The 16,862-nt window shown below is 34.0% G+C and overlaps 1 protein-coding gene across 2 annotated transcripts; it reads left to right on the top strand.

Annotated features, from left to right (window-relative positions):
• The first annotated feature begins 6,744 nt into the window (after positions 1-6,744).
• Positions 6,745-16,442, top strand: LOC131167655 (uncharacterized). 2 transcript variants are annotated; one of them, XM_058126467.1, is made up of 8 exons: positions 6,745-6,988; positions 9,355-10,637; positions 10,736-11,015; positions 11,371-11,580; positions 11,765-11,938; positions 13,888-14,079; positions 14,186-14,299; positions 15,802-16,442. In XM_058126467.1, exons 2-8 carry the CDS (start codon positions 9,550-9,552, stop codon positions 16,144-16,146), a joined length of 2,403 nt encoding a protein of 800 aa, XP_057982450.1. In that variant the 5' UTR covers positions 6,745-6,988; positions 9,355-9,549; the 3' UTR covers positions 16,147-16,442. The 2 variants fall into 2 exon arrangements, with proteins under 2 accessions (XP_057982450.1, XP_057982449.1); XM_058126466.1 differs by lacking the exon at positions 6,745-6,988 and adding an exon at positions 7,071-7,432.
• The last annotated feature ends 420 nt before the right edge of the window (positions 16,443-16,862 follow it).

The following is a 16,862-nucleotide window of genomic DNA, read 5'->3' as shown; positions in this document are numbered from 1 at the left end:
TCTAGCTCTAAGAAACATTTGGTGGAGGCTTCATTGCCCATGAGCTTTTATCTTTAAGCTTATAAATTGAAAACCATCTCACCCAAAGAGAGTCAGAGCCCTAGAGGAGCAGATTTTCCATATTAGCTTGGTTACAGAGACTAAATTCCATTATGATAAAAGCTTGATGCCCAGATCTAAGTTATTTTGAACTTCTTAGATAGTGAAATACTAAAACAGAACAACACAAATTTTGCAGGAATGCATTTGAAACCAAATAGTACATGAAAGAGAATCTCGATTCCATTCATTTAATTTATTTTTATTTTTACATATACCAAACATGTTATTACTATAAATGAGAAATCATTAAATTATGCTATCCTGTCATGTGATAAGCTCTAGTAAAGAATATAATATAAAATTATTTAATTGATTTTCATACTCCCAAATGCATTAGAAACGAATAAAATATAAAAGTATTTATAATTTTGTTCAAGTTCACTCAAATTTAATTTTAAAACTTAAAAAATTCATACTCCCAAACGTAACATAAATGAAATCTGGATTCGTTCTTCTTTAAGCATTAAATTCAGCATGTGGATCAGATCCACCTCCCCAAGTGTATGAACAATTTAATATGGAGACAGGAAACCCTACATGTCTTAGATCTCTGCCAAGCAAAGTCAAAATTTAATATTCTGCATTGGCCTGTCCATGTTCTTGCATTTTCTAATGCTGATGATTAGGTAAAAAAACCTCATACTTAAATGGCCATGGTTGGCTTAATTAATATGCAGTCGTAAAGTTGTATGCTACATATTATTATTAATTATCTTATTCTTATGTTTAGAGGAATCCTAAGATTTGCTTCCTGATGTTTTTACACAGAGGTACTCCAACAAGATGCATGTATGCTGTTTGCTTCCATCTTGTTTGTGATTTGAATATGATCCTAATTCCTAAAGTCCCATTTGGAACTTGAAAAATACGAGACGAAGGAAAGGAAAAGACAAAGAAATCTAATTTCTCATGTTTGGTTATCGAAAAAAGTGAAAAGGAAAATAAAAAATATGTCAAATCAATGAACAAGAATTTGGTTTCATACACCATTAGCATTTAATTTTTCTTAATTTTTAATTCTAGTAGAATAAACTTTTATTTTTAGTCGTATTTGATATAGAGAAAAAAATGTAATGGAAAATGAGTTTCCTTCTCATTTTCCTTTCATTTATTTTCTTTGCTAAAATCCTTGATCCAAACATGCCCTAAAAAAACTCAAATTTACTTGTCACAAACATTTACAAAATAGGATAGAGTTTGGATTAGTCATTGGTTTTTCATTTTAATCTAGTTTATTCAAATGCACCAATCAAGATGGGTTCTAACTTACTTTAATTTACCAATCAATTACTAAAGGGTTCGTTTGGATCAAGAATTTTATGTGAGAAAAGGAAAATAAGGAGGAAACACATTTTCCCTTATATTTTTCTTCTCTATTAAATACCATAAAAAATGAAAGTTTGTTTTAATATGACTAAAAATTAGAAAAAAAAAAAATACTAATGGTATCTAAAATTAAGTTTTAGTTTATAGATTTAGTATATTTTTATTTTCTTTCTCATTTTCCTTAATAACCAAACATAAAAATAAGGACTCCATTATATTTTCCTTTCTTTTCCGTAATATTTTATGAGTTTCAAAAGGGGCCAAAAAGTTTAGGACTTGCTTTTTTCATTTTTATAATTACAAAATGGTTACTTTATTTTTTATTCAATATTTATAAAAAAATTAAAAATATCTTTTCATTATTTTTAAATTCTTGGTATAAATTTTTAATATTGAAAAAAAAGATTAAATGATTTCACAATTATTTTTAAATTTAAAAACATGAAAAAAATATTTGTTTTCACAATTAAATGAGCCCTTAATTTTTAAACATTATAATGATTGTCATTCATCATGCTTATGTTGTGATTCAAAAATTAACTTGGGATTTGTGTTGGGTTGTGATTGTGTCAAAGTTGTCTATGTTCAAAGCAAGATCCTTATTTTTCTCATCTTCAATGTTGATTTTTCTACTCTATTGTTTTCACTATATTGGCTACTTAATGCTTGTCGATAGGGCGTATGAGTGTGAATTGTCATAGTTACATATTTCGAACTATATCTTTTCATAACTCATATATGATTAGCTATTTAAAATATGGTCGAACTTTACAATTTCTTGTTTGAGGGGTAACGTAACTTTCTTTCTTAGTTGGGCAGGCTAGGGATACTACGAATTTGGTGATGACAAGTACGTGCCCCGATGTGGAAATTAGAAGAAAAATGAAGGCATGGAAAAGAGGTCTTTAGGGACATATTCGAATCCAATGTAAACCTGAAAAAACCCAGAAAGGATCATCATATAATGTATAGTTATAGTAAAATGAGATAAATAAAAGAGATAATAACTATTTGAAATTTAATTTTACTTTAATTTTTTCATGAGGGCGAATATCAAGCTTCTAATTTGGATTTGCATGAATTACAAAATTCAGTATGCCTTTTTGTTATTTTGTTTTGTTTTTTTTAAGATTTTAACTACTAAGCTCCTAAACATACAAAATGCCAAAAAATAAAAAATTTAAGTTAATATCTGAGAGTATATTTTTTAAAATTTTGATTTAAAAGGATTTAGATAAAATTAGATGCAGCTTTATATTTTATTACGTTCAAATTACACATAGTTAAATTCAAAATTTGACATTTATGCCCTCGTAATTCTATAAATTATTTAGAAATAAAAATAAAATGCCAATAAAAATTGTAGAGTAGGGTTTGAGTTTAAATTTTTAGCTCAAGATTTTCAATCTTGAAAAGAAAAATTAAATATTAAAAAAAGGCAAATAAAAACAGCAATTGACGAAAACAGCAACCTATAATTAATTAATTAATTCGAAATTCAGCAACCTATAATTAATTAATAAATTTGAAATCCAGTAGCCTATAATTAATTAATTAATTAATAAAAAATCCATCAACCTATAAATAATTAATTAATTAATTTGAAATTCAGGAACCTATAATTGAGCCCATCACTAACGAAGCTGGATTTTGTGATTTTCACAATCTGCTGCTGTGCATATGCACCTTATAAGTGGGCCCCACTAACCAGCTGGATACAACTAATCAGCACAGACCTGCGGAATGCCTTTGTTTTCATTTTTTTATTCTTATTTTTTTGGGTACTCCTATGTTATGTCACTTTATAGGTCTACGTGGCAAATTGAGAGAGAGCATAGACTAGCCGCAAGAGTTCTAAAAAATTAGACGATCTAATTATTTCGATTGTCTAAAATATAAATTAAATTAAGTTGCATGGTGTCAAACGTGCCTTAATTATAATAAATAGTAATAAAAAATAATATATACATTTAGCATAATTCGACAGTATGCTTATATCTATAGAAACGTGCGGTGATTGGATTTTACTATTTCAAAGTAGAATTACATTATATGTATTTATACTAATCTTAAGCATACAAAAGTATTTGTAAAATTCCTTAAATACCCTTATACCGTAGCGCAAGCCACATATTACAACATCATAACTTGGTAATTTCTCTCTTTTTTATTTTTTAAATTTTGCTTTTGTCATGTTAGTGATGTTGAGCATTTTTTTTTATTAAGCTAAATTATTTCTTCATAATAAGGAGTGTATTTGAATCGAGTTTAATGGGCATAATGGGATACTTGAGAAAGTATAGCGATGCAAAGAACAATGAGGCTAGTTGTAGGATCCAATCGTCGACGGTTTTAATCTGCAGCGTGAATAGCTCTCGACATTAAATCGTCGACGATTTACCTAAAACTGTTGACAGTTTCGTTCGGCATAAATCACAGAATTTGAATTGAAGATCAGTAGATTGGAGGGTTGTGGAGGATTTTCCTCTTGGAATTGTTACAAGCCGGAGTGATTTAAATAGGTTTTAAGACTTCTGTACGCATAGGGTTTGTATACATACTATATTTTGTAACCGTTGATGTAAGCTTGACATTTTGATAGTAAAAAGTTAGTCGCTGCTCTCGTAGACGTAGACAAATTGCCAAATCACGTAAATCTTGTGTCTTTGATTATTGTTTTCGTTTATTCTCTTTGTGAGTGATTGCTTGTTTCCGTATTGTTCATCGTTGAACGCTTGCATTACTCGTTCCGATTTGATTCAAGTTAATTTGCGAGTTTACTTGAAGAATAAATGTAGGTGACACCCAATCGAACCACTATAAATTTATATATTCCTCAGTTATTGTTTGAATATTTTGTCTCTTATAATTGATTCAAACGCATGCATAAACTCAATACTGATTTATACTTAAAAATAACAAATTTTTATCACCTAATTCCCCCAGCCTCTTGAGTGCTATTACCAAACCAAAAAATACAAAACTTGAAATCGATTCGTTAAGTTACTTGAGTGTGGCTTGAATTTGGGTAGAACCGAGTCAAGTAAAATTACAAAGTGAATCAACTCAGAGTAGTTAGTGAGTAGGAAATGGAGTAGCACTTGCGGCATCTCCCCTTTTGCCCTTTTGCCCTTTTTGCCTGTGTGATTTGCCTTCTGAGTGAGGAAGCGCCATACTCTCGTGGCCGGAAACCAAAAATAGTGGTGAAGTGTTTCAAATCGTCGTGACTTGTGAGAGAACAGTCGTCACCGTCGGCGCGGCCCCGCCGTGCGGAAAAGGACACGTGGTCCATGCTGTCTGCCTCACTCCTAATCCAGTAATAAAATAAAGCCCAACACTTATCTCACTTGACAAAGCCAATGAAGTCGCGGTGAATTAGGCAATTATGGGGGTAAGGAAATCACGATTCATATTTTATTCATTTTTAAGTTTGGGATTTATAATGGTTTGAACGGGACAATATGTGAGGGATGACAAATAATTCGTCAGTTGTATTCCTAATATAATTTTTTTTATTATCTGATAAATAATTTATTTTGTAATATAATAACTGAAATAATTTTTAAAATTATAATATGATAATAATTAAATATTTAATGACTAATTACATAACTATAATTTTTAAATTTTTAATCATGAGAACATTGAAGATTTATTTTTTACAAATAAGGAAGTAATTTGCAATGACCTAAGTGGACTCAAGGTCTATTCTAATATGGTTGTTTTGGATAAAAATTCTTTCACGGCGAGAAAAGCAAAATCATAAGAGGGATCACTTTAGGTCTATTATATTTCCATCCCTTGACCTGATGTAACTCGCAAACAAGAAAATTAAGAACCCAATAATGCTTTAATAAGAGGACAAGGCAAAATCTAAATGCATTATTATGCTCCTACCTCACCTATAAAAGAAATCCTTCATTAGAGAACGAGAGGGTTTGTTTTGGTTTGGAAGAGCTATTGCATATTTATGAACACTCATTAAAGTCTTGCTCCATACCGTTTGCTCCTTAGTTTTATTAGGAGTAATTGAAATTTTATCATTTCATTCCTTTTCAACTCATTGCCAATACCTAGTGAAGCAAATCTAACTTTAAAAATATCAGGCTTCATATATTCGAATCGCTATGTTTCTAAATCAAGAATAATCCCTGAATCCACGATGATTGCATGCACAAGCAAAATCGAGGGTTCCATAGAGTTTCCTTGTCCATTAAAATTTTGTATTCTTATTTTTTAATTATTTATTCATAAAATTTTAAAATAAAATAAAATACCATATATTTATTTATTCATTCATAAACCAATAAAATAAAAGAAAATATTGTATTTTTTGATTTATGGTGTTTTTTTTCACGTTTTTTGTTTTACGAGTAAAGGGAGCATTTCTATAGTTTTACCTATTTTCAACCCTAGTTTATATTTAATTCAGGCAATTCATTTTCACTCGTGCTACACGTTTAGAAATTTAAATTTCGATTATCTCATAGTTATTGATAAGTGGCCAATCAATATAGGTCCGATTTTTGTGAGTGATCGAACCATGCTTGTAATTAAGTATTCTTTTAGAACGTCTTAAAAATTAGTATTTATTATAAAAAATATTTAAATTAAATAATTATATTAATATCTGGTTTACACTTAAATGAATATTTATTATAAAAGGTATTTTTTTGAATTATTTTTTAAAAATACTTATAATAAGCAATTTCGTACTATTTATAAATGCATATTTTTTTCAAATAAGTGTTTTTCTTTTTTTTTTAAGTGGTTTTTTTAGATTAGTTACGAACTATAATGTGAGAGGATGAAGTATTGTCTACCCATTAGGTTTACAAATGTATCCTATAAAAAACGACTCGTTGAAATTATTAGAGGGCCGGTTCTACTTGGTAATATTAAAATAATTTTAATATAAATATATTAATTTTAGGCTCAATTGTCGTCAAATTGACTGGGGAGTGGGTCCCAACAGGCTATAGGAGTACGGGCCGGGGCATGGTTCAAATCAATAGTGCAGAAAATGTAGACTTGATGTTTGGACCGTAGCAAGGTGGGCCCACCAATTTAAGCAGCTCCAGCCCAGTCCAGTGGGCCCAAATACCATATCCGGCCATTAATGATGTCATATTATTGTTTTACAATCTGGACACCGACGGTTGACGGACTCGGGTAAAGCCACTGGCGGTGACTTACTTCCTCGAAACGCGCAATGCTACCGGTATTTACCCGTCATCTCGCCCACCGACACAGAATTACCGGTGACTGCCCGTACACCACCACAGCTCATTTAAAATGGCACCTCTTCCCGCACTAATCATCATTGGTCCCTCGTCACGTCGCTCTCCTCCCTCCCCCATTTGCAGAGAGAGAGAGAGAGCGCTTTTTAGAGAGAGAATGTTCGAGCTCTAGCGCCATTTCGGAGAGAGAAACTGTTCGGAAGAGGGGAGAGAGAGAGAGGACTGTTCCGAGGACTTGCTGCAACTTTTGGCTGAGCGGAACGAGGCCGGCATTTGAAACTTCTTCGATCTTCGAAGAAGTAGAAGATAATTGAGCTTCGGTAACTTCAAATTAATTGTTTGTCTTCGTCTTCACTCTCTCTGTGTATATCTTAATGCTAGATTACAGCTTTTTGCTACTATTTTTTTCCTTCGTTTTTTTGTCGTTCTCTCTCTGTGTAAGATTTACTTTTTTCTTTTTAAAATTTAACTGCGCTGCTTTCGAGAATGGCAACTCGAAAATGCTTATATATGGATTGAAATTTCCGGATCCGAAGCTTTCTACAGCTAGATCTTGTCGGAGCGCGGAACATTTGGCATTGTGTTGTGCTTCGGTCTTTCTGAGGGTTCGAACTTATTTTTTTGGCATTGGATTCGAACTTTTTTTTCCTACTTGCTTGTAGCCAGGTAGTCGGTACTAGTTCTTTTTCTTGATTTTATTCTTGGCGAGATAGCGAATTTTGAGGTGATCGTGTTCTTATCCTGGTTCATTTGCCAGTGACTCGGTAAGCGTTAGAAATTGTATACAGTCGAGCATTTTGACCGATTGTACGGCTGTTTTCTTGTTGATTTAAGTTTAAATATTTTACTTCTTTGCCTTTATTTTTTCATGGGGAACCAAACCTCGTTTCGATTGCGATCAATTTTTGCTGGGTTTGGTATGCTATGTACGTAACATACAGCACATGCCTTCTATGGCATCGACATTCATGCTTGTTATGTGAATTTCTCGGAATGAAGTCTCTTTCAAGCTCGACTTCCATAGCTTTAATATCTTAAATGAAAATTCCTGTGTCATCACTTGTGCTTCAGTTGTGCTTGATTATTGGTTAGAATCTTGTATAATTGGAGAATAAAATCTGCGGTTTCAACATTGCCCAGTACCTGTTCACTCTGAATCCTCAATTTAGACGCCATTTTAGATAGAACACCTATTTATCTATTCCATCCATTTATTTGCACGGCTGGGAATGGGTTTCACGGGCACATGCTGCGCTCACAAACTCATCCTGATTTCTCTGCTTTACTCTATCTGGGGTTGTCCTTTATTTTAGGCCTCTCTCGTGTTTGGTTGATCTCTATGATTTTTTGATATGCCAACAGTATGCTGAGTATTTATTGGTCTTTAAGATTTCTCTGTATACTCATAGTGGAGAGGCAGATCTTGAGCTGGTGGCAAATCCATTTCTGTTAGAATGTAACGTTGATCCACCCAACAGATTTTAGATAAGTTATGTGAGGTTTAAATAATTGTTTCAACCTATGCCAACTGTAGAACTTTAGAAATTCATGTCATATAGGGGCTTTGTTTGTATTATTATAGTCCTCGTCTTGTTGATTAGCAAAACAAATAATTTTGTGATAAAGGAGATGAAAAAATTGTTTGGATAACCTAATGTTAGGACTGAGGGAGTTCTCATAGGAAAACTTGATACATATAAATGAGCATCAACTTGACCCAAAAACTTTAGCAATTAGTTCTTGGGCCTAACCATGTATATAAATACTCATCCTTCACTATATGTTTTCAATGTGAGACAAATTTACAAGTAGAATTCTCAAGAATTTGCTCATCACTTCTGACTTCCAATCACTATCACTTGAAGGGAAGCCATCATTTGTCATGCAATTAAGAGTCATTACTCAAGCATGGGAGAGAGCACGAAACCATGGGAGTTTGCTCATTTATTGGTGACTTCTAACCACTCCCTTAACCTCATTACTTGACATGTAACCAATTAGGAGTCATTACTCAATCATGGGAAAGAATACGAGACCATGGGAGTCAATTCATCTATGAGATTAGCATCCAAGGATCCATTGTTCCCCTTCGGGAGCAACATTGGCAGGAATATATGCATGAACACTCGAGCTCAATTCGAACCATTGTTAAGAATACATGCATGAACACTTGAGTCCAATTCAAACCATTGGTCACTTGTTAGGACTGAGGAAATCCTCATGGGCAAACTTGATATACATGGTTGAGCACCAATTTGACCCAAATGTTCAAGCCATCAGGTCTTGGGACCATCCATGTATAAAAGCACCCCTCCTCCACTGTATTTTTGTAATGTGGGACAGACTAAGAAATGAATTTATTGACACCTAACACCTCAAATTTTGGTTATAGTGTGCGGAATAGGTATCATGAATGTGAATGAGGGGTTTTTCTTGAAAATATTATTGCATTCCTATTTAGTATTGAGTGTATTTAAAGTTTTCAATGTAGAAAATCTCTTAAACTCTTTCAAGTATTTGCAATCATTATTCATAAATTGCTCAACATGAATGCTTTTGCCCTGTTTGCAGCTTTCTTTTCCAGCTGAATTTTCCATATATTTTTTACCTGCAATGGGCCAGTCTAGCTCTTTATTTGCCTTCTCTTTTTTTCCATATTGCTCAAGTCTTTCAGCTATGATTGCAGAGGTATCCAGGATATACACAGGCATCTGAGGAGAGGATGAGAAGAGTCGGTGCATGATAAGTAGGTGCACCTACATGTCTTATGCATCTGCTAGTGGCCTTTCCTTGAAGAACTTTGTTGGTGCACCTACATGTCTCTGTTTCTCTTGTTTGTAGTTGGGAAAAAGAAGGTGGAAAAAAGTGAATTTAATCTAGTATGAAGGAGATTGACAAGAAGAAAAATCCAAATAATAACCAAGCAAGACGCTCTGGAAGGACTGAAAAGAGAGAGAACAAGCAACGGCAAGAAAATGCAGGCAAAAAATTAAATGCTAAGGAAATTGATTCTAAAACTTCTTATGCTGGATCAGACTCAAGCGTCATAGTGAGTGATTCGAAAGTCAGCACAGAGCCCCCTGAAGTTTATGAAAGCATGGTTATACATTATGTGGATGATGTCAACAGGTTTGAGGAGGTACCTCATGGTTTAAAAGCCCATGAAATGGTTGGAAAAGAGAACAATGATGAAACAAATGGCCATTCTAGTGATTTGGACAAAGAACCTAGACAGGGGAAGGGCGAAGAATCAGACTCTGAGACAACAAAAGATTCTTCATCTTCTCAAGGAGATTCACAGATAGCTGAGGATGAGAAGTTAGAAAGAATTTTGAAAGTTCCCAAGAAGGTTTCTAAAAAAGGTGTTTCTGAGAGCAGCCCACATGTAACAAAAATGAGATCTGATCGTGAAGCAAAAACACAAATGAAGGTAGCTCAGAACACTCCAAAGAGATCAACAAAATCTAACAAAGGTCCTTCTAAAATGATCTCCAAAGATACGTCTGATAGTAACTTTAATAATATGAAAGTTCCTTCAAGGCCTTCATCAGAATCATCTGAAGGAGCTGATGATAAGTCCCTTGAAGAGGAAAAGGAAATACATTTCTTGGATGCGACCTCAAATGGGGCTCAGAGTGTTGTTACTGATGATGAAACAGTTAATGCTGAAGAAAATGGTGAGCATGAAGAAAGGCCAGGTTTGGATCAAAAGATTGAGGAAATGGAAATGAGAATTGAGAAACTTGAAGAGGAGCTTAGAGAAGTTGCAGCTCTTGAAATTTCTCTATATTCTGTGGTACCAGAGCATGGGAGCTCAGCACATAAGGTGCACACGCCTGCTCGGCGCCTTTCTAGGCTCTACATTCATGCTTGCAAGCATTGGACTCAAGATAAGAGAGCCACAATTGCTAGGAACACTGTGTCGGGGCTTGTTTTGATTGCCAAGTCCTGTGGCAATGATGTTCCAAGGTACACAGTTACCAATGTAATTAGGTTGGGTGTTTCAAGATACTTTTGACTGTTATCTGTACTAATGGATGTTCCCTTTTTCCCCTCATTTAATTCAGGTTAACTTTCTGGTTGTCTAACATCGTTGTTCTGAGGGAAATTATATCTCAAACATTTGGGAATTCATGTTACTCTAGCCCAGTTACAGGGTTTGTTGAGTCAAATGGCAGCAAAAGGAGAGGTGATGAGAAGGCTTCAACGCTGAAATGGAAGGGTGTAAACAAACTTGGAGTTATGCATTTTGCCGATGATTGGCAGGAGACAAGGACCTTGACGGCTGCCCTAGAAAAAGTTGAGTCATGGATTTTCTCACGGATAGTTGAGTCAGTATGGTGGCAGGTAAAAATTGCAGAGCCTGCTACTTAAGTTTCTAATTATATATGCGTAGTAATTTTTGACACCTATTGTTGGCAATGGGAACCAGATGGCACAATCAAGAAACATATATAATTTTCATTTTTGGCTGGAAATGATAGACTCAAGCATACGACATCCTGGTTGAAATGTAAATGTTGCATGTCAATGCTTAAGTTATAGGTTCATGCTCATATCCACTGCTCATTCTGAAAATAAAGTAAAATATTTCAAATTTGCACGCCAAACAAGTCTATATAGTTGTTATCATTTCTTGGATAGATTAATGCAGTTGGCTTTAACGTGGTTTTAACTGTTCTGCTGAAATTCATGGTTTCAGACCTTAACCCCAAATATGCAATCTCCAGTTGAGGATTTATGTGCCAAAGTAACTGTTGGGAGGTTCTCAGGACCTGCCTTAGGTGATCAACATCAAGGCAGCTTTTCAGTTGACTTGTGGAAAAATGCTTTTCAAGATGCTTTTCAAAGACTTTGTCCCGTTCGAGCAGGGGGGCATGAGTGTGGCTGCCTGCCTATACTAGCAAGAATGGTACGTAATCTTCAATATGTTTCACATTTCTCCTTAGCTTTTTATTCTTTGACTGAGACTGCAGGAGTATGAGCTCTAGCCTCGAGGTTCTTTTTTTGTCATTAATCATTGTTTCTTTCAGAATTTGATTTATTTCAGTGTTTATTTGCTTTAGAGGGCTAATTAGAATTCTCTATGTCATTAGGTGATGCATCAGTGTGTTGCCAGACTAGATGTGGCAATGTTCAATGCTATTCTCCGAGAGTCGGCCCATGAGATCCCTACTGATCCTGTTTCTGATCCTATTGTTGATTCCAAGGTTCTGCCTATTCCAGCTGGGTGTTTGAGCTTTGGATCTGGCGCACAACTCAAAAATTCTGTATGTGTCATAGTCCATTGCATGTTACACTGCTTGCATAATTTATCCAACTATCTTTTGGAAATTGACTTCCTGCTTGATGGTGAAGCTTCCTTTCTCATTTGCCAACATAACTTTAGGGACCTTTTGGTGTCAAAATTTGCCTTTTGTTTTCTGTTTTTGTTTTTGTATGTAAAGAAATATATGATAACAAATTGTTTGTTTATGTTGTTTTTTTTTTCTTTTAATTTTTTTTTGTTGGTTTTCGACCGTGAAAATAAGATTTTATGGTTTTTCCTTTTCAGTTGTTTTTCCAGAATAGGTTAAATTTTCATGTTGATAACAAACATTGATCTTTAAGAAGAATAGGCTGTGATGTTGGGAAGAAAAACTCTAGAATTAAAGGCCAAGGAGATGTATAGGCCGGGTTAGCTAGTTTTTATTTAAGAAGATGCTCTTCTTCCCCTGTTTGTTTGTGAATTGAGTGTACTACCACTCATATACAATAAGATTGTCCTTGTAGCATTGAAAAGTAAGTTTTGAACTATATTAGTTAATTAAAGTAATTATGATAATTTCCATTTTTATTATAATATTTTTTCAGGAGATGGATAGGCCAGGTTATCTAGTTTTTATTTAAGAAGATGCTCTTCTTCCCCTGCTCCTTTGCAAATTGAGTGTACTACCACTCATATACAATAAGATTGTCCTTGTAGCATTGAAATGTAAGTTTTGAAATATATTAGTTAATAAAAGTAATTATGATGATTTCCTTTTTTATTATAATATTTTTTTAATTTCTATTTTTTTTATTTTTATTGTTGTAATCATATGAACATTTGTTCAATCAAGTGTTTTAATAATAGTTTTGGTTTCTAGTTTTCATTTTCATAATTCTTGACTATGATACCAAACGGCCCCTTTGATTGCTTAGGAGAGGAAGGAATGAAGGATAGGCAATGAGTTCCTTGGCTTCCTTCCTTTGCAAGACATAGCCAAGAAAAATATATTGAAGGAAATGAGCTACAAATAGCATGTTTTATAATTGAGCATGTACTAATTCGTGGATAAAAATGGTGAAAAAAATCTAGGCTGCTGATTGCATGTACCTAAAGTTAGCCTATTTAATGAGGGCCATGAGGAATCCATTTGAACAGAAAATTTTATGTTAAAGTTGAATTCCATAGTAACTATAGGACCTTTCTATGGAAAATACTTCATGGTTGAAATTTGTGTTGGCATCTTAAATCGTCAATTCGTCATCTTTTGTAGACCATAGGTTTCCGTTCATCAGTTTAGTTAAACATATTTCATAGAAATGGTGAGCAATTATTCCTGCCATTTTTGTTCATTGTAAAGGGAAATGCACATGTCACTACGAGCTTCTTGTCTCAAGGCAGTGGCACATGGGAATTGATTTCTGTGTAGCTTTCATTTGTTGATGACGAAATTATTTCTTGAACTAAAAGTTTCTGAATGAGTCATAACTAAGGAGACAATAAAAGAGGATTGTATTGAAAAGATCTTGGAGCACAAAGATAAAATTAATTGGCTTATTTTAAGTGCCATGAAAATGGTATGGACTCTTTGAAACCCCCAATAAACTCATTGGAGATGCTTTCACTCCTTGTGATGTGGGAATGAATATTTGGACTAGAACAAAAAGATTTGAAGTTGTATTTAAACAAGTCATATCATTTACTCGTTTAAAATTCCATGAAAATGGCGTCTTGGATCTTTGTAAGCCTCAGTGAACTCATTCAAGATGGTTTCACACCCTTTGTCATGCATAAACACCTTCTGACTGTCGGAATAATCATAGGCTAGCTGGAAAACATGAACAGGAAGTTTGCCATTCAGATATCTCTGAATTTATACGATATAATGTCAGGCTGGAATACCTTTTAGGTTTTATTGGCGATAAACATCTTTAAATGTGTCAAAAAATGAGCAAATTGCTATCCATGCAGGTTGGTAATTGGTCTAGATGTCTTACTGATTTGTTTGGCATGGAGGCCAACAATTCTTTTAGAGAAGATCAGTGCAGCAGCGACGATGATGTCGCACAGAGTGAATCAAAATCCTTCCATCTTCTTAATGCCTTGAGTGATCTTTTGATGCTTCCAAAAGACATGCTTATGGATCGATCAATCAGAAAGGAGGTTGCGGCATTATGCTTATAATTCACTATTGGTTATATGAAGATATCTTCAATATTTTCTTGTCAAAATACTAAACTTTAAAATTTCAATTGTTATATTTTTGTAGGTCTGCCCATTGATTGGTCTTCCATTAATTAAACGGGTACTCTGCAACTTTACTCCAGATGAGTTCTGCCCAGATCCTGTCCCTGGAGCTGTTTTGGAGGCATTGAATGCTGAGGTATAATATTTGTACATATCAAATATTTACCAACCATGTCTTTGGTGATGTTGTGATTTTGACCTTAAGGATTATGCAAGCATGGAAAGAACAAAAAGAGAGAATATACTCACGCAGTGTCCCAGCAAAATTTTTTTCGATTATATTGTGAGCAGGTCATAGGGTTTAACCTTCAGCTACAAATATAAATAGCCTCCATTTAGAAAAGCCCAAAACACACGCATAAATATATATGGAGACTACACAATGGCTTAAAATACTACACCACATTAAGGCCCTTAGGGCACCTCACTCTCTACAGACTTTTAAGTGGTTCACCTTCTGAATATGAACCAACAGTGAGGTTCTGTTTGGTTCACGAACTACCTGTTCTGAGGAATAGGATGGAATACAATTAGAATGTAAAGAAATGTAGGGATGCAATAATTAGAAAGAGGTCACTCAAGCATGGTTTTATGTTATTCCATCCAACAGAGAATATAAAAAGAGTAGGCATTCCCATGTTATAATTTGGGTATTGTTATTCATTGTCTCTATTATCATGGATTCATAAAAAAAATTTACACTATTATTTGTTTTATGGTAATTACACACTTTCTTTTATTTTATTTTATTTTCTTTTTTTTGGAGTGTAACTATCAAAATCTTTAACATAACCATTCTATTTCAAGGAGTAGTCATTCTGCAAAGCAAATGTAATGGAAAATCTGGACATCCTGTGGTGGCTTCAGAACTACTTTAGTGTATTCATTTTAGACCACAGAAACTAGTGTAACATCAGAGTCTTCATGATTTTGGATTGGGTTCTGAAACTTTCGGGAAAGATTATCACTCAAGAAAAAAAGTGAACAATTACATGTTTGCAATCTCCATGCATAATAAGGTGCTTGTAAGGCCTGAATGTTTAGATTTGAAATATTTTCACCTATATAAATAATGAAAATTGCTCATTGTTAGCAATTGTACTGCTGTAGTTTTGGTTTCTGCTAATTTTTCTATTAAATTTCTGATTGTCAAGCTTTGTAGTATAAATTATGCCTTATGCATTACAGCAAAAACTCAACGAAGCATCCATCCCCAGTTATATGGGACCTGCATTGTAGTTCCTTTTGGTCCATGGAGGACATTACTTTTCATTTTTTTTGTTAATTATTAACTGGTGCCAAAACTTCAGTTTACTTACTTTTGGTCTCCCCTCATTCTCAAGAGTACCTAAAATTTGAACCATGCTGCTGCTCACTATTCATTTGACCATACTATTACTTAATTCATTATTTGTAGCCGAACTTAACTGCCTATCATGGCCTACCTTAGGTGTTGCCCCAACTTCCTATATATGCTTTTCATTCTAATTCCTTCTTTTTCTTGACATGCATCTCAACATCTGCATTTTTGCTATGGTAACATTATTTTTTAATTTTTTATTTATTTTTATTTCACTATGACCCAATATTACTTACCATAAAAACAATTAGCCATGTTAATTATTTGTATTTGTTCAGAGTATTGTGGAGCGGAGGTTATCTGGAGGTTCTGCAAGCAGCTTCCCCTACACGGCTGCCCCAGTCATATATGCAGTTCCTTCCTGTGCAGATGTGGCAGAGAAAGTTGCGGAGGCTGGGGGGGAAAAATCTCATTTAGCAAGGAATGTGTCGATTGTCCAGAAGAAGGGGTATACCAGCGACGAAGAGCTGGAGGAACTGGATTCTCCTCTAGCATTTGTCGTCGTGAAAATGCCACCTTTTCCAACAACCTTGGCTAATGGAAATGGAAAACACAAGGAGCAAGGAGGTTATGAATGCACAAATTCGAGGTACGAACTCCTTCGCGAGGTATGGTCCATGTGAATGGTAATATGAGTCTAAATATTAATATTTACGTTTGGATTTTGTATCAAAGGAGAAGTGACAGGAATATGAGAAGCAAAAAAATTGTGAGAATTAATAGTTGCCTAGGAGAAAAAAAGAGGTTAGCTATTTGTACATCCAGCTGGAGTATATTTGTTGTTAAAAATGCGTTTGGTTTTTTTTCCCTTCCATTGCAAGAAATAAATGACTTTTCAGTCATTGAGGAGTGTACAATCCATTTTACATATCAAAGAAAAATAAAAAGATGAAAAGAAAAGTACAATCCATTTGTGTGATGATTTAACTTGCACCAACATTGATATTCACCATTGTTTTTTTTAATCTATGAGTTAGGAGTTTTTTGATATCATCTGTTGTTTTATATTTTTCTTTTGTTGTAGTATACATAAAAAATATTTCTATTGAGTGGTGACTTCTCAAGTTTTCACTTGTTGCAACAACCTATTGTCATGGTCTTTTCTGCTATCTTATTCAATTAATCAATAGCCCTTTAAATAGGCAATACATCAACTAATAAAAGCTGAAAAATGGCGACCACTTTTGACCGCTAACCCATGATTTGCAACACTAAAAATAAACTAAGAATTGCAGAATTGTTGTGGCTTTTGTCTCTTGAAATGAAGTTCTTCAAGAATTCTCTTCAACCATATGGCTTGACGTGTACATGAAGTTGCAGCAACAAACTCAGCTTCATT

The sequence above is a fragment of the Malania oleifera genome, chromosome 11 (genome assembly GCF_029873635.1).
Source record: "Malania oleifera isolate guangnan ecotype guangnan chromosome 11, ASM2987363v1, whole genome shotgun sequence".
NCBI classification, from domain to species: Eukaryota; Viridiplantae; Streptophyta; class Magnoliopsida; order Santalales; family Ximeniaceae; genus Malania; species Malania oleifera.
Note: the sequence above shows the minus strand (reverse complement) of the source record. Positions and strands in the feature narration are given on the sequence as shown.